The 27016-nt window shown below is 43.0% G+C and overlaps 1 protein-coding gene and 1 long non-coding RNA gene across 2 annotated transcripts; one reads left to right on the top strand and one right to left on the bottom strand.

Moving 5' to 3' along the window:
* Positions 1–462: 462 nt before the first annotated feature.
* Positions 463–2977, bottom strand: LOC121958416. Its single transcript, XR_006106846.1, has 3 exons — positions 2867–2977; positions 1887–2000; positions 463–728 (listed from the first exon to the last, which is right to left on the bottom strand). It is a non-coding gene; the product is annotated as an uncharacterized LOC121958416 (long non-coding RNA).
* Positions 2978–6771: 3794 nt separating this feature from the next.
* On the top strand, positions 6772–26019 carry LOC121958415 (proline-rich protein 12-like). The gene is made up of 15 exons (XM_042507320.1): positions 6772–7962; positions 9734–9891; positions 10332–10493; positions 11115–15853; positions 16839–17066; positions 17215–17905; positions 18114–18607; positions 18927–19043; positions 19679–19812; positions 21248–21720; positions 21821–21940; positions 22521–22618; positions 23250–23381; positions 24903–24998; positions 25769–26019. Exons 1-15 carry the CDS (start codon positions 7880–7882, stop codon positions 25901–25903), a joined length of 7860 nt encoding a protein of 2619 aa, XP_042363254.1. The 5' UTR covers positions 6772–7879; the 3' UTR covers positions 25904–26019.
* The last annotated feature ends 997 nt before the right edge of the window (positions 26020–27016 follow it).

Below are 27016 nucleotides of genomic sequence, written 5' to 3'. Positions count from 1 at the left end.
ACAACTAACTGTGCTCCTTCATGTTGAATTCTGTCTCCCCAGAGCTCAATCCTGAACCTCTCCGTCAGCCAAAAGCACCAGGTTCTGCTCTACACAGGAGATTATTTTGCAGCATCCGGTTAGTGAGTCAATTCCTTTTTTCCTCCTATCTCAACTAAAAACAAGGAACTCCAGAAAAAAACTACTCTTCCAGGTTCTTTTTTCGGATTCCCATAATCCTCACACTCATTGCAAGAGCTCAGAATGGAAAAGTGACATTAGACTGCTCAGTGCAAGCACTAATGTGAGGATTAAGCAGAGATTAACAAGCTCTTCTTGATTCCATTAAGAGTGGCTATTCCACACTGAAGCTTTTGCTCAGCCAGCAGAGAGATTTCAGCAGCCAGCACATCTAATAGTTTATAACAAAAAATATGGCAGACATACTAACATCTGTGATAACCAAGAAAAATACATACTGTGTGTGGTAAATGGACAAGCTTTGTGTTTATTGCATTTTGGATCTTGTGCATAAAAATGTTACAGTGCACATGTAATCTGTGTTATTGTAGAGTTCATATTGAGATTAAAACATTTCTGAATGAAAAAAAAGTTTCACATTGACAGAGGAATACAGTATCACAAGCTCAGTGCCATCGCCCCCCTCTTCAGTTTTACAGGTGGTTCAGTCCAGTGCAATAGGCATCGAAGGGAATGCTGGGAAAGTGGAGGTCTTTGATAAAGTGAAGCTGTGGTTTAAAAAAATAAAAACAATCAGATGGTTCATGTTATTATAATTCAACTCATCCACAGACAATACAATAAAATTTGGCTTCAAATGTATATTCACCCTAAAACACACAAACACAACATGGAAAATAAAAGCTCAAACACTCCTTCATAAAGCTAGTATATTTTATAAATGGAGCAACTTATAATTTTCACATCGCCATTTCACAGTATCCATTCGTTTTCAGTTTTCTGTTATGACCTGATTTTCCCGAGTTATATGAGGCTGATAGTATTTTTTATTCATGGTCTGCCTCTGAGTAAAATCATCCTCCATAAGCTTTAGCATTCAACCTAATGAATTCACTGGTGGCTTTTCTGGGTATCTGCTTGTGAAAATTATGTAATAAAATTAGGGATGCAACAACAGGACACTGATATCAGCTGATGCTGACTCAAATAACTGGATCAGGTACAGTGACAATGGGCTGATCTATTAGATTGAATTCTGTGTTTATAGCTACTGTATTGCTTTATACTGGTATTAATTTCCTATTTTCCTGACTGTTTAGACTTTTGCTTCCCGTCTGCTTTAAATATTTAGTATTTAGTATTTTAGTGTTTTATTTAATTTGTTTTACTGGTTTAAATCAATGAGTCTGTTTGTTTTGGAGAGAAAGAGACCTCTGTGGATAATTTGGATAGGCACACATTAGCAGGTGCTAGGCTAGCGGCCCATCTAAGACATGCCGAACAGCATCAGATACACACTGACTTGGAACCTGAAGATGCTTTATTCAGTGGTTTTACCTGCTTTGTTTTGGAGAGGAGGAGACCTCTCCTCATTAGATGCTAAATCTTATTGCTCCTTTAAACACTGGTATCAGATTGGTACTCTGTATTGGTTGATACCCAAAGCTGAGGCATCTGTTTCAGGACTGGAAAAGTCCAATTGACGCATCCCTAAACAAAATGGCAAAAAAAAAACCACAGAAAAATCCCAGAGAAGTAGCACCCCACTATACGAACAGACAGTGAGTGCCTGATGAACTGTTTTGTTGCTCTAAAAGATAGTTACTGTGGTTTACAAGCACTTATTGTGTGAGACCACAGGACTTTTGACTAATTATTCAGGAAAAATCAATAATAGTGGTTTGTTGTTATTTATGGGAACTTACATTTTTATTAAGATGTACTTCCTTATGTATCATGATCCCTCAGACAGGGTTTTTATACAGGCCTGGAAGGCATCTATCAGATCTTTACAGTCCTCCGCTCCCTTCTCTCTGACACTGAAACACAAAGCAACACATTTAACAGTCACATGAAGCTGGGTTATCCTCTTTGGCAAATAACATTATTTTGTGCCAATATGCATGACGTAAATGTGGAGACATGTAAAAGAACACATAAGAAGTTACCTGAAACTGCAGAGTACATAAATCTCTAAATTTAGCCTCCACATGCATCAAAGAGATTATTACAGTGAGCCTGATAATCAAGTGTTTCAGCTCAAACCCGTACAGCTGCTTTTATCTGCATGTGCTGAAGTACGGGAAGAAGATTGAGTAATCTGTGCAGCAGCTCCGCGAACACTAATCACAGCTGCACGTGGACACACACCAAACGTCTGTCGCTCCTTCATGTAACATGAACCAGCAGCCTGGTATGTGCCGATCCTCTGCAATAGGTCATACTTGTTGAAGCCTATTTTAAACCTCAGGTCTATTTGTGCTTCTCAAGACATTCGTGTTACTGTGAGGACGATGTAAATGTCATGACACTTTGTCCTGTGATGTAGAGGGGATTCAATGAAAGTTGAGAACAAGTATTACTACATTCACTTTAATTAGACTTAATGATCACCCCCATGGGCGCTTTTACAAGTTGAGATGTTAATATGAATCCACTGGATGTCATGCATATAACTCAGAAATGATGAATGGCCGACAGGATGTTATAAAAAGTATTTCGCTGGAACCCAAACACGGTTAATAAATCTTCCTTGAACTTAAACAGAGACACTCTGCACAGGCACTTACACATCAAAAATGGTCACACTGGCTAGAGAAAATGTAGTGTATCCATATTTGTTTAAATACCATTTTCAATATCTATAATTAATCTATAATTACACATAATTCCAGACAGAACTCACCATTTATCAACGTCCTCTTTGATAACCTGGCACGGTGCTGGCACAGCTTCATTAGAGTCTGGCATTTTGATAGTGGAGAGCTGGAGTTTGTGGTGGTTCACTGCTACAGGAGCTGCAGTCAAGTATGGTTACAGATTAGTTACAGAGATGGAGGGAAAGACATGAAGGGAGGGGGGGACAGTGACTGTGTGGTGACCACTGAAGAAATGTATCACATGCAAGAGAGTACTCAGTCTGATTTGAAATTCTTAGTTTAATTTACTGTATAGTCTTTCTATTTATTCTATGATTAAATGTCCTATAGTGTGAAAAGTCAGATTTCAATGTTTTGTTTTATATAAATCAGGAACAGGTTTTATACAAATACTGTGAAAGTATCAAAACACTCAAACCACAAAGAAATGCAAACAGTATTCAGATACCATGCCCTTAAATGAGCTGTCAGGATTTCTGAGTATTTGTGATGTCACAACTAAAGGAGTTTCAGACAGAGGGTGAATACAGGTATATTCAGGCAGACAGTGAAATAATATGTTTTTTGAACATTTAAGCTAGTAAACATGTACTAGTAGAAACACAGAATACATGTATGAACCTGAAATGAACATAATGTGAGACCTTTAAGTAAGTTCTGTGTCTTTGCTTCCTTATCTGATATTCTTTCCCATTAATGAACATCAACCTGTAAAATAAAATAAAATAAGACAATCCTTCATTAGTCCCACAATATGGAAATTTGCAGGTAATCCTGAATGCTTTCATCCCTGTTCTTTGTTTTACGTGTTTCTAATAAATATGCAGATAGCTGACCTTTTCAGTGAAGCGTTATGCATTACAAAGACCTCATAATGCATCTAAAAAACTCACTACAGGAGAGGCCCTTTTCCTCAAAAGACACTGGAGAGCCTTGCTTTGTTTGACAGCATTTTGTTGGCTTAAGAGGCTGAGAGTTGTAGCAGTTGTTTAACCAATAAAATGTCGAGTTTGCAATGAACGTGCCTTTAGAAGTCATGCAACTAACATGCTGAGAGAAAAACAAAAGAATTTCAAGGTTTTTAAAGATGAAAATAAAAACAAGTGGATAGCATTATTGAGGTTAATCCCTACAGGGAGCATACATTTCTTTCTTACTTTGAACATCCAGCTGATCTTGTCATGATTATGTTGCACTTAAGTATATATTTAAGTAGTCTGAGGTTTATTAAACAATGTAACTTTTCATCACACGTTTTTCATCAGCCACTCACAAGCACACAGGCTATACTAGTTCATTTACAAGCATGTGTCTTTTTACTAAAGACAAAAACAAAAAGGAATACAACTGCCCATTGCTAATTATCAAAATGTATTGTGCTTCTAATGATCCTCTCCCAAAATTTGACATAGTACAACAAAAACATACCCCTTCATCTCCCTCTTACAACAATAGCATCTGGATCATGGTTTTAAACACATTCTCTTTATTCTGGATGGGTAAAAAAGGATAGAAATGATTCATCCACAAAGCAATAAAATAAAATCCAGTTTTCTTCCATCAGAATTAATACCATCAACTCAGAAAATATATTAAAAAATAGGTATTGTTTGCTTCTTAAACAAAATAATGACCTTAAAGTAAAGTGAAAAATGTAAAACTGTGTAAATTTGAGACAAAAATGACTATTGATTATTGATTATATGATTATTTAATGGTAGTGACAGTAAATCAGAACAATAACAACATGTATTATATCCCATTTAAAACATGTATTGTCAGATATGCCACTGCATCACTTAATTCTCTACAATTACTGCTCATTCATAATGATTCAAGGGAAAAGTGAAGTCTTTTTGTTACATTTTGCTTTTTTAGTGCTTACTTATTATATTGCTTATATCCTGATCTGTGTGGATTTTTTTTGTTTTTTACTGATATGTACTTATTATATGGCGTTGTGCTTTTTTACTCATGCTTCCTGTTTGCACCATCCCTTGGCTGCTGTAGTGTTGTAAATTTCCATGCTGTGGGATGCATAAAAGATTATCTTATCTTATCTTATCTTATCTTATCTTATCTTAAGTGTTTTGAATATTTTCGTCAAGGTACCGCAAGATGTCTCTACTGTGCATGATATCAATATTATCTGAGAAAACATGCTTTCCCAAAATATAGGAGATAATTTGTCTACTATGTTTTTGCAAAAATGACAGTATACCTTAAAGAGTGCAAAAGCTGAAATAGAATAAAATTGGTGGTGTGGTGGTAGGTATACACACACATATACAGGATATACCCACTTCTTTTTCTGGATATTTACAGTATACCCACTGATTATAGGACAAAACATGGGATGATAAAACATAGGAAATACTTTGTCCCCTATATTTTGCACTTATGACCACAGTACCTCAAATAGTAAAAAAAAAGTTGAAATTGATAACCCACTTATCAGCCAAAAAGTCACTGGAAAATACAGGAGAATATACCTAGTTTCTAGGTCACCTACCCACCGACCTAGAAGTATATCTATCTTGTCAACTACCACCACGCCACTGGATAAAATGTTACAGTCACAAAGTATTTACAGTATTGTAGTTAAAGAATATAATTTCCCCACTAGAGGGCAACAAACACTCATACACCACAATCATACACACAAAGATTTCCTGGACAAATAGGCCTCCAGAGTGTGTGTGTTATTGTTACCTGTAAACAAAAGAGATCACATTTACATCGGAATCAGAATCACAAATACTTAATTGATCCATGCGGAAAACTGTAGTCCATTACAGTCGTTTTGATGCCAAGCATAGAGAAATATAGAGAAATGAAATAAGTACCAGCACAATGTTAAAATGTAAAATACAAAACAGTAATAATAGTACTAGTATGTGAGTATTCCTAAATAAAAAGATTAAACATATAGAATTTGCTGAGTGTGTAAAAATATAAAATATAAATACAGTAATAATAACAGACAACTAGCGCTCGTATGTGAATATTTAAAATGATAAATATGTATAATGTACTGAGTGTGCAAAAACATGCTACGATACACTGCATAAAACCAGTATGTCTATGCTCTTTTTAGTAGTACTGCTATTAATTTTGAAGTGTATTAAATGTTTTGCAAGACTTTTTGATTGCAGCGAGGATAATTGTTGTCGCTGTAATTGTTGTCATCCTTTTGTTTATTTTTTGTTGATTGCTGATTTTTTTTTTTGTTTTCCTGTTTTCTTGTTATTACTTCCTTTTTGCTTTGTATTTTAAATTATAGCCTACATTTGTTTTATTTTTATGATGCAATGTTTGCTTGTGTGGACCCCAGTAAGAGTAGTTGATACCCTGGTAGTGGGGATTGGGGTCCCAATAAATAATTTAATGTTAAGTTAGAAATATAAAAATGTGTGTGATGCTATAATGTACAACAGATATATATATGTGTGTGTGTTGTGTGTGTGTGTGTGTGTATGTATATTTTTATTTATTTATTTATTATATATGTATTATAATATTATCTTGGTTGGTGTATGCAATTGGAAATAGTGACAAGTTAATGTGGTGGTAAAGCCAATTACAGTGTATCAGAGAACCCTGGTTAAAATATGAAATATGAGAAAAAGCATCTTTCTGTGTCAGCTGCCACTGATGTGGCCTCCTTTATTATAACCATAAAATCCAGTATGCCATCTGCTGGCGTGCAAATCAAGTGCGCGCGAGATCTGTCAGACAGGTTCTCCAAAAAATATAATTAGCAAACAAAAAAAAGGCTTAAAATAAATCTTGGTATCTTTAATTTTAACACACGTACAGAAGAAAACAGCTCTATTTGCATGGCAGTGCTCATAGGCAAACTGCAGCCTAATTAAGCATCTGACTGGAGGCAGGAAATGCCACTGTCTCTCAAACAGGCTGCACATTTCGGATGTGAATTTGCAAAGCTGCTGAAGGCCTATTTAAATCTGGCTTTTACTGGAAATATTTTTGCACTCGGATGCGTCTCAGCCAATCGCAGCGTGCAGGACAGACAGCTGACTATTTTTGTTCGCGTAAAATGTAGACTAAATTAATAATTAGCCTCTCGGTGCGATGAAAATCTGGAAAAGCATGCAGGGCTGGTTTGCAGACTGAGGGCCGGTGAATGGAGGTCACCGCAGACACTGAGTGAGTCTCGGCGGTGAGACACAGAGGGGGAGAGGGAGGACGGACAGCGGCCAGCCGCCTTCAAAAATGGCGTCTCCGGAGGAAAATGAGTAAAAAATATTAAAACGCGGCCTTCTTTCTTTACACTTCCTCGTTCGGTATTCATTTGTTTTCGCACGCTAGTTGTATTTTTCCCGGTGCGGGTAAACTCGTCGTCGCTTTTACTTTAACAGCCAAAGAAAGCAGAAATCAAGGCAGCGAGCATTTGGGGAAATAAAGGCAGCCCTGTTTTATTTTGATGCGTCGTTACTGACAGCTAGCATCTGCTGCTAGCCTACAGCTCTGCTCCGGAGGGGGGGTGGGAACGATTTGCATTGAAAGGAAAAAAAAAAGATTTTGAATTTTGGGATTTGTGCTCGTCTATGGGGAGTGATTGCAACCAACGTGGCCCGTCGATTGCAATCTTTTCTGATGCTAGCATCGTAGCAAAGACTAGCCTAAAGAAAGGGGAGGAGAGACGGTGAAAAAGGACGCATTCAAATCAAATGTTTATCAGCAATTCCTCCATTACCGGCGGCACCTTCATCATGACCATGACTGATTTTGGACTAAATCTGCATTCGTGGAAATGATAAACGTTAAAGGAAAAGGAGAAAGACTGGTTTTTTTGGAGGTGGTTGGATTATAACCCCGTAGACCCCCCTCTTTTTTCATCCAGCTTTCTCCTCCTCCCCTCCATTTCTCTTTCAATATGCTGTTTTCCACTCCTGAGGACTTGCTTATGAAACCGGGGAAAATAGCCTGAAACCGAGAACGGGAAAGACTGGATTTTTTTTTCTGCGACGATCTCGTTGCTTTCGTCCTCATCGCACACATTGTACACCATATAAATGGATAGAAATTACCCGGGAACAGGATTTGGCGATTTGGGCGCAGGAGCAGGATGGAGTTACGAGAGATCGGCAAAAGCAAGGTATGCATTGGATTCAGACAATGTGCATGCATCACTGGTACTTTGCAGGACACCGTGTGGCCCATGTAAACAAATTGTCGCCATTGGGTTCATATATAGTGCCATGCCTTACCATTATGTGCAGTGCATTGTCATCCAAACAGTTGCATAGTAATAATATTATAAACAGGGGAAAGGAGCAGTGTGCGTGTCGTGGGGGTGGGCGGGGTGGAGAAAGGAAAGGTTGGCAATATGAATTGAATGTGATTGACAGACGTGGGTTTTAGTGGACCTGGCGGGGTGGAGGTGGAGGTGGGGGTATGTCTGGAGCATCCATAGGAATTATTGTTCCCTGTGTGTGCAGGCCTGGACACAGCCCCTGATAGATAAATTTATTGGATTGATGGCAACTGCGAAGAGTGCAGACGCAGCAAACCCCCTCATAGCAAACCCCCCCTGACAGACATCAACAAGAAGAACTGATGCATTTAATAAAAAAGCTATTAATTGTTACGTTTTAAAGAAAACAGGACATAAAAATCTCGAAGTGGAGGTAATGCCATGCTCATATAAAATTGAGATTTCTAATGCATTTCATCCATGATCTAAATAATTGGTGATAGTTTTTGGGTGTTCATTTGCATATTGAAATGTGGAATATTCCCACTGCATCAAATTTGCAAATTGCTGTTTGTCAAAAATGAAAAAAACAACAACGCCTGGTTGATTTTATAAGATGATGAAAATTGCCTGGGCTGTGCAAGATAGCCCTGTGTTTTAGCTTTAGCCTGCAAGCTAGCGTTATGTTGCATGCAAGTGAGTCGAGGCCTGTACTCGCAAGCTTATTTAGTTGCACATATTTAAGATATTTGGACATTAGTTTGCTGCTTTATCAGTGTCAAAAACCACCGTGCTCGTATTGGAAGTGATATATGGCTAAACAAACCTGGGTAGTTGCTGGTGTTTGCATGCAGTTTAGCATGCATTTGCGTCGACTTGCACCATCCAGCTGTTAGCAACATCAACATAATCAATGGCTGCAGACACATTTAATGTTTGTCGTCGGTTTATATTGAAGAAACCGATTTTTTCACTTGGTTATGAATCTCAACATTGGGTACAAACGGCGTATTTACACGTAAAATACTGGCCTAGCAGTTTGGGCCTACTCTCTGCATTTTTGCCAAAGCTATTTGCTTCTAGGCGGTGCTAGCAGCTAAAATGCTAGCATGCTATCTGCTCAGCCAGGCAGCCACGCATTTCATCTATCTTTTGTAAAGCAAAGTTCTGCAACTGGAAAATCACCTGCGTTGAATTAGAATCTTATTTATTTTCTAATTATGTAAATCATGTAATGTTTGAGTCCTGTGGGTCAATTACAATAATTGCAAATTAAATATCAATTACTTTTGCTTGACACATACATTGCAGGTTTGACTTATTTGCATCTACTGCATTACACTTTGGTGTCATGCCCTAAATTGTAATTCTGTTTGGATATTGATTGGAAAAATACAGATCAGACTCATCTGGGATTTTTACATGGAGGCTACTATTGAGAAGTTACACATGGACACCAATCAAGTGATCATCCTTGAATTGACATGTGATGTGTAGATTTTCAATTAAAGAACAATTTGTATGCTGGGTTTTATGGGGTTTTTTTTATAAGTGACCCAAGTATAGGCAGTTTTTTTTTTTCAAGGGTCACATATTTGGGTCCAGATTAAGTTTATGCAAATGTGCTCAGTAATTAATGACACTTCACAATCCCTCACTTCCCTTTCTCCAGTCTTGTATATGGGAGTTCCAGATCATCCCACCCTGAGTCTGAGCTCCTTCACCGACAAGCCTACGCCACCCCACACCCTCTGCAGGGCTATGCCACCAATCACCACCCAGGGAGCTCTGGCCAAGGCGGGGCTTGGGGAGCAGCTGGACGGAGTTTGGGTGAGATAAATGTCATACCTTCCATGTCACCACCATAAGGGGCCCCGGCAATGAATTGTTATGTCTCCCCATCTCTCCATGGTAGATTGTCATTGAAAAATGTGCACATTATACCTCAATTGAGTGGGGGCACAAGGTGTTGAAGCCTGTAGTCACAACATTCATTCGCATACACTTTAATGATATTTTAGGGGTTGTTTTAGGCATCAGAGGTTGATGTACGTATATTTAAACTCGTTACTAGTGATGAGCTGATTTAAAGGTGTGACAGTACACATGCCAAATAATATAGATCCTGAAATTCCTTTTTTTTTTTTTTAAAGATTTTTTATTTACTGATTATGTATTGTAATTTTATTATCATGTTAATCTCTGCAACTAGCTGCTAATATTTGCATTGCTTGTCAATTAATCAATTTTTCTGTATTTCCTTCCCAAAGGTCTGTCGGGGCTCTTTGACACTGGCCTTCACCACGCCAGCCCCTCTGCCCCCGATGCCTCCGTCATGAATCTGATTTCTGCCCTGGAGTCTCGGGGTCCCCAGCCTCCGCCCTCGGCCTCCTCCCTTCTTTCCCAGTTCCGCACGCCATCCTGGCAGACAGGTGGGGCTGTGTTAGATCCTCCCTCATGTGTTGACATTCAAACAGGCCCCACTGTCAATATGACATTTAAAGATCCTCCCAATGTTTGGCTGCATTATTATTCTGACAGTGTTGCTGTTTGAGTTTTTTTTTTCTAAATTTAAGCATTTTGCTGTGTTTGTTAATAGTTTTACAGGGTTCCCACTGTCATGAAAAACCTCAAACTCATGGAATTTCATGATGACATTTTCCATCCTGTGAAAGTCATGGATTAGTAGAGTCAATAACCTCTCATGTAATGTAAAATAGTTTTTATTTTTTGTAGCTGACAATTTAATGTAGCTTTAATATTTGTCAATTTTTGACATCTTGTCTAATGTTTCTTCATTGTCTCCTCATGTTCCCCCGTGTTTGCAAGGTAGCTGCAGTTATGTTTGAATAGAGTTTGATGTTGGGGAAAAACACCAGGCAAGTGGGGCAAGAAAAAAAAAAGGATGTCTGAAAAGTTTTGAAATATTGTCCATAAAAATGTGTGGGAACCCTGGTTTTACTCTTGATTTTTTTTTTTACATTTTCAATGATTAAAATAATATTTTAATGCATATTGAGTAACTTTGCAATATGTCTTCCTTTTCCTAACAGCGATGCACACGCCTGCTCCTCCTGAACTTTTCATCTCCGGAGCTCTTCCTGGCTCTGGCTCCTTCCCCTCCTCCTCAGCTCTCTCAGCCTATCAGCATCCAGCATCCTTCTCCAGCCGCTCTTTCCCCACAGCCTCCCTATCCCTCCAGGACACACCCACGTTCAGTCCCACATCCAACGGCCTGCTCTCCCCACATGACCCCCTACTACACATCAAGGCCCCTTCCCAGTCCAGCCTGGGTTTTGACAGACTCCTGTCCTCGCAGGGTGCTGCAGCAGCCGCCTACAGGGGCAGCCAGGACCCTACGAGCGCCACATCCGCCCAGGCATCCTCTGCTCGGCACCTGCAGTCGCACCAGTTCAACCTGCTGTCATCACAGCTCCAGGACCAGTCGTCCCAGCTGTACAATGCATCAGTCTTCTCCTCAGCCCAGCCCCAGCCTCAGTCCCAATCCCAGTCCAATTCGGCTCAGGAACGGGCTGTTCCCCGGCAGGACAGCGTTATCAAGCACTACCAGCGGCCTACACCGGCTCAGTCGCAGCTCTCATCATCTGCTGCCCACTCCCTTCAGCACTACCTCAGCTGTGGAGGGGCAGGGTACCAGCAGATCGCCACCCATCACAGGCACGCTGGCCTTTCTTGCAGCCCTCTGGGCGACCAGAGCCCCTCATCTGACCACAAGCCCACCTCTCGCACTGAGCAGTATCGGCCAATCATCCAGCCTCCTTATTCCTCCTCCTCCTCATCATCATCTTCCTCTTCAGCTGGGAAAGGTACCAAAAGCAGCTCCAGCAGTGGCTATTCTTCTGCCAGCTCAGCATCATCCTCAAGAACGCCCCACACACCTCCATCTGCTTCCTCCACCTCCTCTTCTTCATCCTCTTCTTCTGCCACTTCTGGGGCTCATCCCTCCAACTCGATCCCCACCTCCAGCTCAAGTGCAGCTCCCTCCAGGCAGCAGCCTCCCCCGCAGCCAGCTCCTCCTCCCCCGGCCCCGCAGCAGCAGCAGCCCCCTGCCACCTCCTCGTCAGCGCCTCAGTCTCTCCCCAAATCCTGCCTCTCAGGCTATGGCTCTCCTGTGCCCCCAGTGAAGACCCCCACCTCTGCTCTTACTGGTCAGACTCCACCCCAACAACAGACGCAGTCATATTCCCCCAATCAGCCTCCTACGTCCCACCTGGCTCAGTCCTACGGAGGTTTCAGTTCACCACAAGCTCAAGATCTGAGCTCAGGTACAGGCGGGAAAGGCTATGGGAGTTTAGGAGGGCGAAGCCAGTCATACCCCACTGATATATACGGGGCTGACTCTGCTTATGGATCACTTCCATCCTCGCTGGGTGGAGCTGGAAGCCCATCACTCGGCTACGGAGCCCCAGGTCACTCCCCTGCCCTTTTAAGGTCAAGCGGTTCATCAGGCAGTGGAGCATCTGGGGGAGGAAGCAGTAGCGGCACAGGAAGCGGGAACTCTGGGTCAGGAGGAGGAGCGGGGAATAGTATGACTAATGAGAGAGGTGGAGGTGGTAGTGGTGGAGGGTCTTATCATATTCCCGACTCCAGCCCCTCTCCATCAGGCAACTCAGGCATCATCCGTCCAGGGTTGCACTCCCCGGTGCCCACTTGCCCCACACAATCTCCAGGAGGCGCAGGCTCCAATAAATACATTTCCTCAGTTCTCTCCCCCACCTTCCTAGCCTCCCCTCAGGGCTACCCAGACACAAGAGGCCCCAGCACCCAACCTCAGTCCTATCATTCCACCTCCTCTAAAACGAAGGCGGACACTTCCATGCTCGGAGTGGGCACGCAGAGATCCCAAGAGGAAGTAGACGACGACGACGAGTTCTTGATCCAGCACCTGCTGCAAGCTCAAGCAAGTCCCGCTCCCCAGGCTGCTCATCATCATCAGCAACAACAGCCCCAACAGACATCCCAACAAACACAGCCGCAGCCCCAGTCAGTGCCCCCGACCACTGATTCAGGCAAAGGGCTGAGCTATGACATGGGTAAGAGCTCTGAGGAGAGGTACCACCCTCAGAGTGTCATACGTACCCACAGTGCCACATCCACTGGTAACGCAGGGTCAGGAGGATCCATCTCAGGGCTGGACAACCAGCTGGAGATGTCACTCAAGAAACAACAGCAACAGCATCAACAGCACCATCACCAACAGCAGCAGCAGCAGCAGCAGCAGCAGCAGCAGCAGAGGAACGAGAGGTCTGTTGGAAGCAGCAGGAGCAGCGGAGGGAGAGGCAGCGCTGAACAAGTGCACTCCCATCTCCATCACCATGACAACCTAGGCTCTGTAGTCCACTATGGGCGGGGTGACCCATATAGTCAACACTCCCTTGCTCCCCAACACTCCTCACACAGTCAGCACGTGTCCTCACACTCCCAGATCCCGTCCCACACCCAAATGGAGCTCCAAAAGAAACCACCGGAGCGCGCCGAGATTCCTTACCCTCGGAAAACACCGGAAGTCCAGCAGCAGCACTCCCAGTCTCAAGCTGCCGCTTCCCTCATGGATTCTCCTACTGATCAATCCCGTCAGCCGCCGCACATGCTGCAGTCTGTGCTGTCCCACACCACCCGCAACAAGCTGGAGCCACATCAACAGCACCACAAGATGGACTCTCACCGGCAACACCAACAGCATCACAAGATGGACTCCCACCAACCGCATCAGCAGCACCCAAAAATGGACTCCCACTCTCAGCACCAACAGCACCAGAAGATGGACTCCCATCAGCATCAGCAGCACCACAAAATTGATTCTCATTCGCAGCATCAACAGCACCATAAAATGGACTCGCATCCCCAACAGCAGCAGCACTCGATTAACCAACAGCAAGCTGTGATGGAAAGTGCCGGCGGGACGCTCGGCTCGAGTAAACATCAGGCTCAGTCTCAGTCGCAAACCACCCAGCTCCAGCTTCAACTCCAGTCGCAGGCTTTGGAGGTGGCGGCGGCTCACTACAACCACGGGCCTCCTCCGCATCAGCACGAGCAGAGCCAGGTGAAACAAAGCTCAGTGGTGTCTTCGTTGGACATGCTGGAGCGTTCCCTCTCTCAGACCTCCAGCACGGACGTAGCTGTCGCAGAGGACAGGCGCGGCGGAGCAGGCAGCGGCGGGAGGAGCGGAGGCAGCAGTGAGCGCCACAGACAGCAGCAGGAGCAACAGCAGAGGCAGCACCCATCCCACCATCACTCCCAGCAGCACTCAGCCTCTGAGCTCCACTCCTTCCTCTCCGAGCCGGACATCGGCTTGTCCACCCCGCCTCACATGCACCATCTTTCCCAGCACCACCCGCAGCAGCAACAGCAGCAGCACCCCAGCTCGCAACACCAACAAACCCACTCTCACCACCCTCACCCTCAGCAGCAGCCTCAGCACCCTCACCACATACCCCCGCCGTCCGCCTCAGCCCACTCGCAGCCTCAGCCCGACCCGCAGCAGCTCACCCCTCAGCAGAGCCAGCTGGACCAGCAGCGCTCGGAGCAGCACCAGTTCGACACCGTCAGCCCGGTGGAGAAAGCAGACCAGAATCAACAAAGTAACCGCTTTGTGCCCCTAACTTCCATCTGCTTCCCGGACTCCCTCCTCCAGGATGAGGATCGCTCCTTTTTTCCAGGAATGGAGGATATGTTTTGCGCAGAGGACTACAAGTCAAGCTGTGCTGGAGGTGCCGGACCGGGACAGGAGGAGATGAATGAAAGCCACACGGGGCAGGAGGGAATGGATTCAATGAAAGCGGGACAGGGTGCAGGTGGAGCAGGGGGAAGTGGTGGAGCTAGCTATGACATAATGGGTCACCATGGTGGAGATCAGGGTTATGAACCATACTGCCATGGCCTGGAGGAACCCAGCAACAACACCATGACTCTGGATCTAGACTCCCTTAAAACCCACGAGCTCCCATCCACTGTGAACACTGAACAGCTGGGACTGATACAGTCCCAGGCTCCAGCTATGGGTATGGGATCCAATACTGCTGGTCCAAACAACGCCGGAGCCAAACTGTCCTCTGGGCCTGGAGGAGCGAGCCAAGGATCTGGCACTGGAGGCCTCCAATCTCCTATTTTCTGCTCATCCCGTCCCAAGAAGCTCCTCAAGTCCAGCTCTTTCCACCTGTTAAAGGAGCGGCGGGACCCCAACACACTGCCTAAAAAAAGTTACGCTCAAGAATATGAGTTTGAAGATGATGAGGATAAAGCCGACCAGCCGGCTGACATCCGGTTGAACAGCCGGAGGCTCCCGGACCTATTGCCCGACTTGGTGTCCAGTTGCAGAAAAGGAGGAGGAGGAAGTGGGTCCCTCAGCCCTTTAATGGGCGACATTGACTTCTACCACTCCTCTGGCTACTCCTCTATGGGCTCACACTCTCTCATGCCTCAAGATGGACCCAAGAAAAGGGGCCGAAAGCCAACAAGACCCAAGAGAGAGGGTCCCCCTAGGCCAAGAGGCAGGCCTCGCATCCGCCCGATGCCTGAGCCCTACACTCCGCGAGGGATGATGGGGGAGATGGGCGGAACAACGGCAGGAGGGGGATTCAGCGTGGAGGGGCGAGGCAGGGGTAGGGGCCGCGGGAGCCGAGGTAGAGGGCAAAGGAGGGAGGATATGTACATGGAAATGAGCGGGAAGGAGCAGGATCAGATGCACCACCATCACCTCCATCAGCAGCAGCCACAGCCGCTCCATCACCAGCCCCAACAGCAGATACACGAGCCGATTCCTCCTCTCAAGGTCAGTGGCGTTCAGTCTAGAAAAGGCTTACCATTTCGGAACAGGTGCATTTGGAATAAATGTAAATCAAATAGATGTTTTTCAAGCTAAATACTGTGCCTTGGGCCACACAAAAACACAGATACAACAAGAGAAGGGTTATCAGGGATCCTTAAAAAGTCTTAAGAGGCATTGATCCATTAATCTAAAAAATAAGGCCTTAATTGGTATTAAAATAAATAGTCTTTCAAAAGGCTTTATAAGTGCTCTGACATGGGGGAAGGGGATTTTATGATTTTGTTTTTCTGATGCTGCATTGTAAAATTTCAAAATGAGTATTATCATCTCCTTTTTTTAAATTAGTATTTTTTCAAAATATATACAGTATCAAATTCTCCTTACATGAACCTGTAACACTAAATTATGTTTTATGTCACAATAAATATTGGGCAAAATCGTGTCTAACCCTAAGTAATTGATATGTTTTATTTTTCTTCAGTTTTGGTTTTTGTAAAATTGCTCTTAAATTTAGTGCCGAGTGGCAATAAAAAGTCTCAAGTCGTAAATCTAAGTTGACTAAAGCTGTAGGATCCCTGGAGAGGCTCACATAGGAGCCCTTTTTTTTAAATAAGTGAGGTCTGCTTAATTAAATCCTAATGAATCAAAAATTCCCATCCTGGTTTCCTAGTTTTTATAAAAGATAGTTTGAATTGGGGATGTTCCTAACAACTAATTTCCCCAATGTTTAAACTGAAGTTTACATTAAGAGTCGACTCGGCTAAAAGTTAGAAAACACACAGAAAACAGTCAAAAGTGAAGTCAATCTATGAGGTTAAACTGTGTCTGAAAAGCATTGTGTACATGACAAAAGCTATTTTACATCGTTAATCACATTTTTCAATAACAAAATTGCATTTAAAAAGCGGCTGAAATGTGTGACACTTTGCAACATGTATTATGTGTAAACAGTGCATCATTATCTTTTTTTTTTTTTTTTTTTTTTTAGATAAAGTTACCAATTGGTACTCTGTCCTCCTCGGATGCCCTGCTGAGGACGGACTCTCTGTCTGGCACGGACCCTGCTTTGTCGGACGGCTCAGTGGGCTCTGCTCCCTCGCTTGGTTTGAGTCCCGGACCCCCGTGCAGCACAGAAAGCAACAGAAGTCAGGACAAGAATAAACAGAAGAGTCAGCTGATGAGTGAAGGAGTGGATGACGAGGGGCTGGAGGAAAGGGTAAGATAAGCAGAAAATGCTAAAAAAAAAAAAAAAAAAGTTTCATATAAACTGTCGCATTTAAACTGATTTAATTCAAGTTAGTAGCAGTTGTGCAGTTCATGACTTCAGTGGACGTACGTCTCTCTCTTTTGTTTTTTACTTCCAGGGCGATGAGAAGGACTCTGAGTCCAAGGCTGGCTTTGTGGCTTCATTCCTGGACTTCCTCAAGACCGGGAAGAGACCTCCAGGCTTGGACATCTCACCAGGAATGGAACCTGACAACGGTGAAACCTCACCTTGTAAATCTGGGGGTCTGCGCCCACTGTCTCCCGCACCTCCCCCTCCACCGCCGCCACCTCCTTTCGGGGACAGTGAAGGGAACGGGGGTCTTGCTCTGGGAAACTGCCCCAGCCCCAAGCGCTTGGAGGACGAGCTGAAGAGGAACCTGGAGACCTTGCCTTCGTTCTCCTCCGACGAGGAGGACTCGGTGGGAAAGAACCAGGACCTCCAGAAGAGCATCTCCTCAGCCATTTCCGCTCTGTACGACACTCCTCAGCTAAGTAACATCCAGCCCCAGCTACCTCCTCCACCTCCCCAGCCTCAGCCTCAGGCTGCCCAGTCCCCACTTACTCCCACACTGCCGCCCCCCACGCTTAGCCCACAGCCCACCATGCATACGCCACACAACCTGCCCCAGTCCAACGAACCCGACGTCCTCCAGCCGGAGGACGGAGACATGGATGAGAACAAAGAGGAGGAGAATGAGGAGGAGAGGAGCACAGGAGGAGATGAAGAGAGTGATATGACAGAGGAGAGAGAGCCACAGCTGGAAACTCTGGGTGCCCCGAATCTCGATGGTGAGACTTTTTATTCCTCTCATGTCCCGTTTTCTTGCCCATTAATTTTTCTGCAGCGTAGCTCAAATTTTTTTAAAAAATAATTTTCTCCCCTGGAGCTATTGCTGTTTTTTTGTCATATAAGATGTTCCATTATGTATTTGTTAAAAATGAATTTGATTAAATTCTTGTGACTGTTGACATTGATCTCAACCTTCTTTCCTCCCAGAGCCCCTCCCCGAGATTCCTCCAGAGCCAGAAACTCCTGAACCTCCCTCTGTCCCTCCATCTCCCGCCTCATCCTCCTCTCCGTCTCACTCACCCCTCCCTCCCCTTTCACTCCCCTCACCCCTGCCTCCACCAGAGGAACAGCAGGAGAATTCCCAGCCTCCAAGCCCTGTCGCTCCCACATCCCCCTCCTCCCCGTCACCTCCCCCACCTGCCTCTCTCCCTCAGCCTGCCGCTTCTCCTCCTCCTCCTCCAACCTCCCCTCCTCCCCCACCTTCAATTCAGAAGGAGTCTCCAATGCCATCTCCAGAGTCCCCAGCCTCCCCTGAGGAGCCCCCAGCTCCTAAGATCACCTCCCTGCACCTCGCCCAGAAGCAAGAGGACGCTGCCATCGCTGGGGAGAGTGAGGAGGATGAGAGCGAGAGCGGAGGCGAGGGCATCTTCAGAGAAAGGGACGAGTTTGTGGTACGAGTGGAGGACATTCGAACTCTCAAGGTATTTGTGTTGAAAATTTGTGTTGTTTAGTGTGTTTTTGACAGGATTATACATACTTTGGCTGAAAATAGAAAAATGCGCTTGCTTTCTTTTAGAGGGGCAACAAAGTGAATACATTATTTTAACTAGAACCAAATCTTTACACTCATAGGTAGGTGACAGGACAGGCTAAATATAGTTAAAGATGTTGTGAAGTTGAAGGAATAACCAGAAAGGAAAATCGCTTTAATTAGTCAAATGAGTTCAAACTTGAATCCTTCAGTAGCTGCCAAATTACAGAGACAGTTTAGACTTACCTGTGTGTCATGTGTTTGCACAGCTGGCGTTGCAGATGGGCCGTGAGCCTCCACCCATATGGAGGGTGCAGAAAGCGCTGCTGCAGAAGTTCAGCCCCGAGATCAAAGATGGACAGAGACAGTTCTGCGCCACAAGCAACGTGAGTTTCCCCCCCAAGGCGTGAAAGATTTAACCACACATGCAAACCGTCATGTTGATTTAGAAACTTCACACAGTCACAGCTACATCTCAGCATATGATGAAAATCCTGTAGTATATGATAGATTCTTACACACAATACTGTCATTAGTCAAATTAACCCTTTAAAACCATGGCACATTGGATATATTTTTTTTTGAAAAATACAGGAAGAAAGCAATGAGCGACTTAGGAAGAATTTACTCTCAAATTATGAAGAAATTAGTAAAAAGTACTAGAAAATTATCTGAATATTAGAACACAAAACACCCCCCCACCCAAAAAAAAAAACAATACAGCAAATAAAAAACAAAGAAATCACCTTTAAAAGAGGTGCATAGAAATTATTATTTTCTGAACACGTTTCCTTAGCTTTTTTAGAAATATATTTTTATATATAATGTTTTTTGTCAAGTTGCTCAATGCCTTTTTCCCCACGTTTTCAAAAGAAATAAAGCCAATTTGCTCAGGATTTAAAGTTTTAAATACCTGTGAAAGGCATCTGAACACAGCACAAGAAAAGTGATCCAGGTTTCAAAGGGTTAAGTAAGCTGAAAGTCGTGCTACTGTGAAATAAAATCTTCTCTTATCTCACAGTATCTTGGCTACTTTGGAGATGCCAAGAGGCGATACCAGCGAATCTACGTCAAGTTCCTGGAGAACGTCAACAAGAAGGACTACGTCAGAGTTTGCTCCCGGAGACCATGGCGCAGAGCCACACCTGCTCTCAGGTACCAATATTTGAAATGGGATTAAATCGCTCTACCCAGATCAGGGAATAAAAGTAGCTCCTCTTAGAGCCAGGCCTGGGAGAGCAACTCCCAGCTGAGTGCCTGGAGGCCTGGACTCCTGGGGACAGGTTGTTCTTATTTCAAGTATTTTTACTGAGCCAAAAAGAAAGGTTATTATCTCACAACATCAGTGCTTGTTTCAATTTGTACTGAAGGATTTCAAATAATAATTCACGAATAACAAAACAACATGAAACACATTCAGTAGACAAGTATAAAATAAGTGGAAAAAAGAAAAACAAACTAACAAAAAACATAAATGAGAACCAAGTCAAATACTCCCTTTGTTCCCCTATCCCTTAGCCAGGTTGTTCTTTACCCAAAAAGCACTATATAATAAATATGTGGATGAATGAGGGGGCCTTGGTTGACTGCACCTTAGCAATGGAAATAGGCTTTTGATACTTGAAACATCCCCATTAAGGGGTGAGAAGGAGTCTGAAAGTACAACTGTCAACAGTAAACTGCCAAGAATATTTGACCAGTTACATGTCAGTCTATCGGTTAACTCTGCTACTCTTCAGTTTACTGCGTTGTAATATTTTAATATGCTGACAGACACTGCCAAATACCCACCCTCGAGTTTCCACTGGTTAGATAGCTTTGGCCGCTCTGAAAGGTGCACCAGTCGGCTCAAATAATAGACTTTATTATTATTATTATTATTATTATTATTATTATCGCCCTGGTGAGTAAGTGGCTCAAACCTCCTTTAGCATCACCGTTAGCAGTCAGCGTAGCTGTGGTTAACCATGCTAAAGGGGTTTTGCGGCTCAAAATGTAGCTGCCGACACACCGGGACGACCTGAGGGGATAGCAGCGGGTGACCACCATGTTTCCACAAGCGGTAATCGCCAAATGAGTGGCGCCGCCAGCTAACGAAGCTCCTAAACCGGCTGGTGCGCAGTGCCGGAGAACCGGGGCTAACCTTTGAAGACCAGAGAGTGGGCACTGGGCTCTGCGTGTCCGAATGATAACACACTCAGGTGGCTGTCTGTCAGCAAAGCCAACAGAAAATAAAATACAAGGCAATACATTTTCATTACAAAACATTAAAAATTCACCACCTCTAAATGGATAGAGCTTTAAAATGCAGCGCAGAAGCTCAGAGTCGGTGGAGCGCCGGACCAAAAGGAAAGGCCTCTTGTACTTCACGTCCCTCTGCATTTTTTGTTAAGTTACAATTGGGGTTGAGAAGCAAAATTGACAGAAACTTGCATCTCTACATTAAATGTTTTGCAAAAAAAAAAAAATCATTTGGTGACCTTTCTAAGGGCTTGTGCGTTTGTAATCATAGATATTCTGCAAAATACTAACATTCAGTTCAACTCTCATATGGTTTCCATCTCTAAAATATTTCCTTTCTGTGTCACAGACGCCAGTCCCTCCCCAGAATGGCCTCCCCTCCTGCCACCCAGGCGCCACCCAGAGTAGAGAAAGAGGAGAGAGTGGCTCCGCCGGTCCAGCGCGAACAGAGGGAGAGAACAAGAACCACGACAGCAACAACAAGAGAACCACGAGAGAAGAAGGAGGTTCCAGCTGCTGTGCCCAAAGCGAAGGAGAAGGAGAGGGAGAGGGAGCCGGAGAAGGAGAGGGAGAGGGAGAAGCGAGTACAGCCGCAGCAGGACAAAGTGGAGAAACGCGCCGCAGCAGCGGAACGAAGTAGAGCGAAGGAAGAGAAGAAAGCGGTGGAGAGGAAGGAAAAGGAAAAGGCTGAGCGCCCACCCAAGTCCAAACCAGCCAAAGTGAAGGCGGAGCCGCCACCCAAGAAGAGGAAGAAGTGGCTGAAGGAGATACCCTCATCATCTGACTCAGACTCATCGGAGGAGGCAGCTAGTGAGAACGAAAGTGAGATGTCGTTTCGATTTTGATGCTGCTATTATAAGTCATCGTAGTGGAGTTAGAGGTAGAAGAAGACTGAGGTTTAAACTTTTTTTTGTTCACTCAGTGCCAGTGAAAGGCGGAGTGAACAACCGTGCCATGAGGGAAATGTTCAGGAGCTACGTGGAGATGCTGGTCAGCACAGCCCTGGACCCCGACATGATCCAAGCCCTGGAGGACACTGACGGTGAGAACTGCACACACACACACACACACACACACACACACACACACACACACACACACACACACACACCACACACACACACACACACACACACACACACACACACACACACACATACTGCCTCCTCAGCAACATTTAAAAGCTCCGTTTAAAAATCTCCTGACATGTAGGAGACAAAAAAAGAGCTGTGTGATGGCATGTTTTCTGCACGTGAAATGTCAGCATTGACACACCTGTACTGAGGTACTGTTATGGAAATTTTCAAAAGTGGATTCAAGTATCCGTGTGCAGTTTGGGCAGGTTGCATAAACATCCATGCCACTGACAAGCAGCAGCTGCCAAGTCTCCATCCAGCTGGACGAAGCGATCCCCTGACAGCAGGCGAATCGTTCTGCCGCACACACATTCAGATGAATCTTTTAACGGTTTTCCGTATAAACAGGGTGTGACAGTTTGGAAGGGAAGCCCCGGGAATGCTGATAGCCAGAAAGAGCTGCTTTGAATCTGCCCTTGGTATTAAAATGATTGGCAGCTACATGAATGATGACTAATGATACTCTTTACCTTGACTGGCCACCAGATGAGCTGTACCTCCCACCGATGAGGAAGATTGACAGCATCCTCAGCGAGCAGAAGAGGAGGTTGTTGAGGAGAGTCAGCATGAGCTCTCAGCACCAGGTAATCTGTCCTCATTGTGCCGCTTCTCTCTCCGTCCCCCCATGACTGAAATAATGTCACGGATACCAGCACTGAGCCAATCAATATACACATGAAGGAAATTTAAGACAATAATTGACTAATCAGTTATGTCATTAATCTTACATAAATGTCAATTTTTTTTTTTGTTTCCAGCTTTTTCGTGCATGAGTATTAGCTGAGTTTTTAATTTCAAGTCATTGTTTTTTTTTTTTTGTAAATAGACTTTTGATTGTTTAACTTGAAGGCACAGTTCTTTCCACAAACAGACAAAAAATAATAATAAAAAAATTGTAATAATAATAGTAATAGTAAAAATGATAATGATGATGATTATTATTAACAATAATAATAATAATAATAATTTGACAATTATTAAAATAGGGAAAATAAGGGTGGGGGGCAAAAAAAAAAAAACATCTATATCAAATAAGGAAGCTACATTAAGAAAAAAAGTTCTTTCAGGTCGTTTCAGACATTTCTAGATGAAAATTTGAAAAACTGATTTTTTTACTTAAAAATGAATTACATCTGTCCTACAATATCTTGTCCATCTTGCCCTGTATCAGTGTCTGACCCGTTTTTATTTTTTTTAACGTCTCTCCTCTGACAGGAGGTCCTGCATGCGTACCCCCAGATCATTGTAGACCCCCTGGACTCAGGAGTGGTGAGGGTGCGGCTAAGCGGGGATGCTTACAACCGCAAGACCCTCAACAGAGTCAAAAAGACCCTGCCTAAACCACAGGTAGGTGTGAGTGTGTGTGTGTTTTGACAGTTAGGGAGTGTTTGTAGGCCATTGAATTCACAGTAAGACATTTCTGTCGTTAGGGATCTCTCAATCAAAACAAGAACAAAAGACGGGCTTTGATGATGATGATGATGATGATGATGATGATGATGATGATGATGATGGGGGATTATGGGAGTTGTTGTCTTCACTGTTAAACAAACAGCATCAAATATGAAAATCTATCTGCTGTAATTCAGGCAGAATTTAGTGACGTGTAAACAAGTTTTATTCACATGAAGTTTAGTCACATGACATTTCATTCTTGTGAAATAATCATTAGTAACATTAGGTAACGGAACGTGAATTTGCAAACTAACCATTGGATGCAACTACATGTACCAAAGCTGTTGCTGTTGTTATGTGGAAAATTCAATTTCAATTTGTCATCCTCGGCCAAATAAATTACACTAAAAACTTAATGAGGGTGTTGAATGTCTGCGTAACTACCTTTTTTTTTTTTTTTTTTTTTTTTTTTTTTTACCCGTACTTCAATTTGTAAGTTATGAAAAAATGTTTTTTCAGCCAAAAAAAAATTCTGTTTCAATTCCTTTAAGGGTATTGTAACTGATAAAAATAATTATTATTATGGCAATAATAGAATAATAATAATAATAATAATAATAATAATAATAATAATAATAATAATAATAATAGTAATAATAATAATGATGATAATGATAATGATAATAATAACAAAACACTGCATATCATAAAACCTTGATATTTTCTGATACTGTTATCGTGTGGCAGTTATAACGTCACTGAATGCATTATCTTAGCGTACGCATTAGTCTCTATTGGATTACTGTGTTGCATTATGACAGAAAAATGTGGCAGAAAAAAAACACTGCATTGATGTTATTGAATAAAACTGTGTGACACTGTGTTATTTACAGTGATTTATTATCTGTCGTTTCCTGTGTTGCACGGAAGTTAAAGCAGCTACGGCGAGGGACACCAACGACAGGCGGCCAAATGACTTTAACTTGAAATAAAAATTGCAGTTTCTCTGGGGTTGAATTGTTGGAAACACCTGGGATAAAAGAAACACAACACTCGACAAAATATGTCATTTTATGTAATATATTATGTCTTTAATAGATATTTCAATGTGTGTTAAAGAAACTGAGGAGTACCTTTTTCAGCATTTTATTTGGGTTATAAAATATTTATACACTACTTGGACCTTTATGGACCCTCATAGACTTTTAGCCTATAAGCAGGTGAACCTTTCTGGTTTCTGGGTGACACTGAAACTATGGCATCAACAAAATTAACCATTGCCGTAAAAAGCTCCACATTGAGGGCTAGGTGGCAGACTGAGGGCACACAGGGTAAAACAGCTTCCCCTCTGACACCTGCTGCCAGTTTCCGAACCTATTTCCCTACCTATCTTAGTATTCACTATCGATTTGTATATATATTCTATGGAATGTGTTTAAAACGATTTTAATTTGATTTCCTTTTTATTTTTAGGACCTTAAACTGTCAGGAGAGACGTATCGGATCTACAGTCTCTACCACTCCCTGCATCACTATAAATACCACACCTTCTTACAGTGCAAGAAAGAGGTAAGCAAACACGTTTCTAGACGGGGTCAGCAGATAATCCGGTTGGCCAATTATCGGGGCAGATTTTTGGCATTTTGGCAGTTTTCTGTGTCGGCATTATATTTTAATGTTTGCTGATAAAATTTATCAATGAAAAAGGCAGTGTTAAATACACACAAAGAAAGTGTCAACGCGGAAGGAACTTTTACAAAACCTCAGGGAGATATTTTTTAATGTATTTTTTTTTTATTTCGATTTTCACTGAACATTATAAAAAGAAAAGTTGCAGGAAGTTTGCTGTATATGATGTTTAAATTTTTTTTGTTTTGATTTTTTTTTATTTGAAAATTTGCTAAAGGCATTTTAAACAGAGTTTTGTGTTGGAGTTTGTTATATTCAGAATTCTAAATTTTGATCTAAATATTTTCATTTTTATTGTAAATATATATTGGATCGAAATATTTGTTATCGGTCTCATTAAGTACTAATAATCGATATTTTTTATCAGTCCTGAGAAACCAGTATCGGTCGACTCCTAGTTTTAGTATTAGTGTACACTTCAGCCATGTTAGACAAGTTAAGATTTTGCCATTTTTGGATGTGGAGCTGTGACTAAAAACATGCCTGAAACATTAGTGCTGTACACTCCCTCAAATAAACTGTTGTAAAACAAAAAAATCTCACTAGAAAGGCGAAATAGAAAGCATATTCAGGCTTGCTCTGTCCTCTCTAAGTCCCCTGGTTTGAGTCTTGGCGTCACAACTGTCTGTGTCTCCGTCCCACTTTTCCAGACCAACACCATTGAGCAGGCAGCTGAGGACCCGGGCCAAGAGGAGGTGGTGCAGCAGTGCATGGCCAACCAGAGCTGGCTGGACACCCTCTTCAGCTCCTTCATCGAGCTGCTCACGCTCAGCACCAAAGCCTGAGTCCACCACAAAGACGCAGAGAGAGCGGAAATGGATTAAAGCAAGAGGATTTAAAAACAAAAATAAAACAAAATGAAGATACAAAAACGGAAAGAGATGGATCCCAGTGTACAGCCCCCCCCGACCCTCTTCAAATCTGTTCAGATCTGAGGATGAATTTTTAAGGCCCTTGACGAACACAAGGGGGTCTGTTCATGTGACCTCGGACAATGGCCTCTGTTCTTTTTCTTGTTGTTGATCACTGACTAAAGAAATGTCTTACTCTGCAAGATGTGAGGACCCCCCCCCCCCCCCCCCCCTCTGGATCAGGGGTCACCGGCGGGGTCAAGAGGGAATTGACCGTTGGTGAAAAAGGGAGCGAAGTCTTGGGACAAAGAGGAGGAGCCGTCACGCCAAGTCAACGGAGGAGCCACTGACATCTTGTTAACTGTGTGTCATGAAGACGATAGTTCAAAGAGAAACTATTACCACTTAGTTTTTACATAAATTATTTTTTTGAAGACTAACATCAGCTGTTGGCTTTTGAAAAGAGTGGAAGAGGGTGAGAATGCTTTTTAAAAACTGCGTGCAGAGTGTGCCGTGAGCAGCGTGAACATGGACTCGTCCACGGATAGAAACATGAAATGTGTTAATAAACGCTCTCTCTCTCTCTCTCTCTCTCTCTCTCTCTCTCATCCTGTGCTATGTGAAGGGCAGCACCAGTCCGCTGTGTGATAATATATAAACACATTTTTATTATTTATATGAGGAGGTTTTTAACTTAAACTCTACACAAGCGCTGGGTTGCTGCCCTAACATTTTAAATACCTTTTTATTTTCCACAGGATCAGTATACAATCGTAACCCACATATCCAAGCCGTCTTCCCCTCTATACAAAAGAACAGACGATGAGACAGAAATATTGTATCAAATACAGTGGGTGTAAAATAACGATTTAAAAAAAAAAAAAGGAAGAAAAGAAAAAAGAGAATGGGAAAATCTATTTGAAACTTAACATTGTTGTGCTTCAGTTCAATCATCAGTCATGCAGGTGCAAAGAAAAAGAAGTAAACTATCCGTTTCCCATGTGGGAAGGAGTATAAATAAGTAATATTTAAAGAGGAAATAGTCAT

The sequence above is a fragment of the Plectropomus leopardus genome, chromosome 19 (genome assembly GCF_008729295.1).
Source record: "Plectropomus leopardus isolate mb chromosome 19, YSFRI_Pleo_2.0, whole genome shotgun sequence".
NCBI lineage: Eukaryota > Metazoa > Chordata > Actinopteri > Perciformes > Serranidae > Plectropomus > Plectropomus leopardus.
This window is presented reverse-complemented; position numbering and strand designations above follow the sequence as displayed.

Bases quoted from the DNA above. Each gene is read 5' to 3' on its own strand.
- LOC121958415 (XM_042507320.1), top strand. From the start codon at position 7,880: ATGGATAGAAATTACCCGGGAACAGGATTTGGCGATTTGGGCGCAGGA. The intron at 15,854-16,838 runs GTCAGTGGCGTT...TTTTTTTTTTAG, and splicing joins AGCCGATTCCTCCTCTCAAG to ATAAAGTTACCAATTGGTAC. The intron at 23,382-24,902 runs GTAGGTGTGAGT...TTTTATTTTTAG, and splicing joins AGACCCTGCCTAAACCACAG to GACCTTAAACTGTCAGGAGA.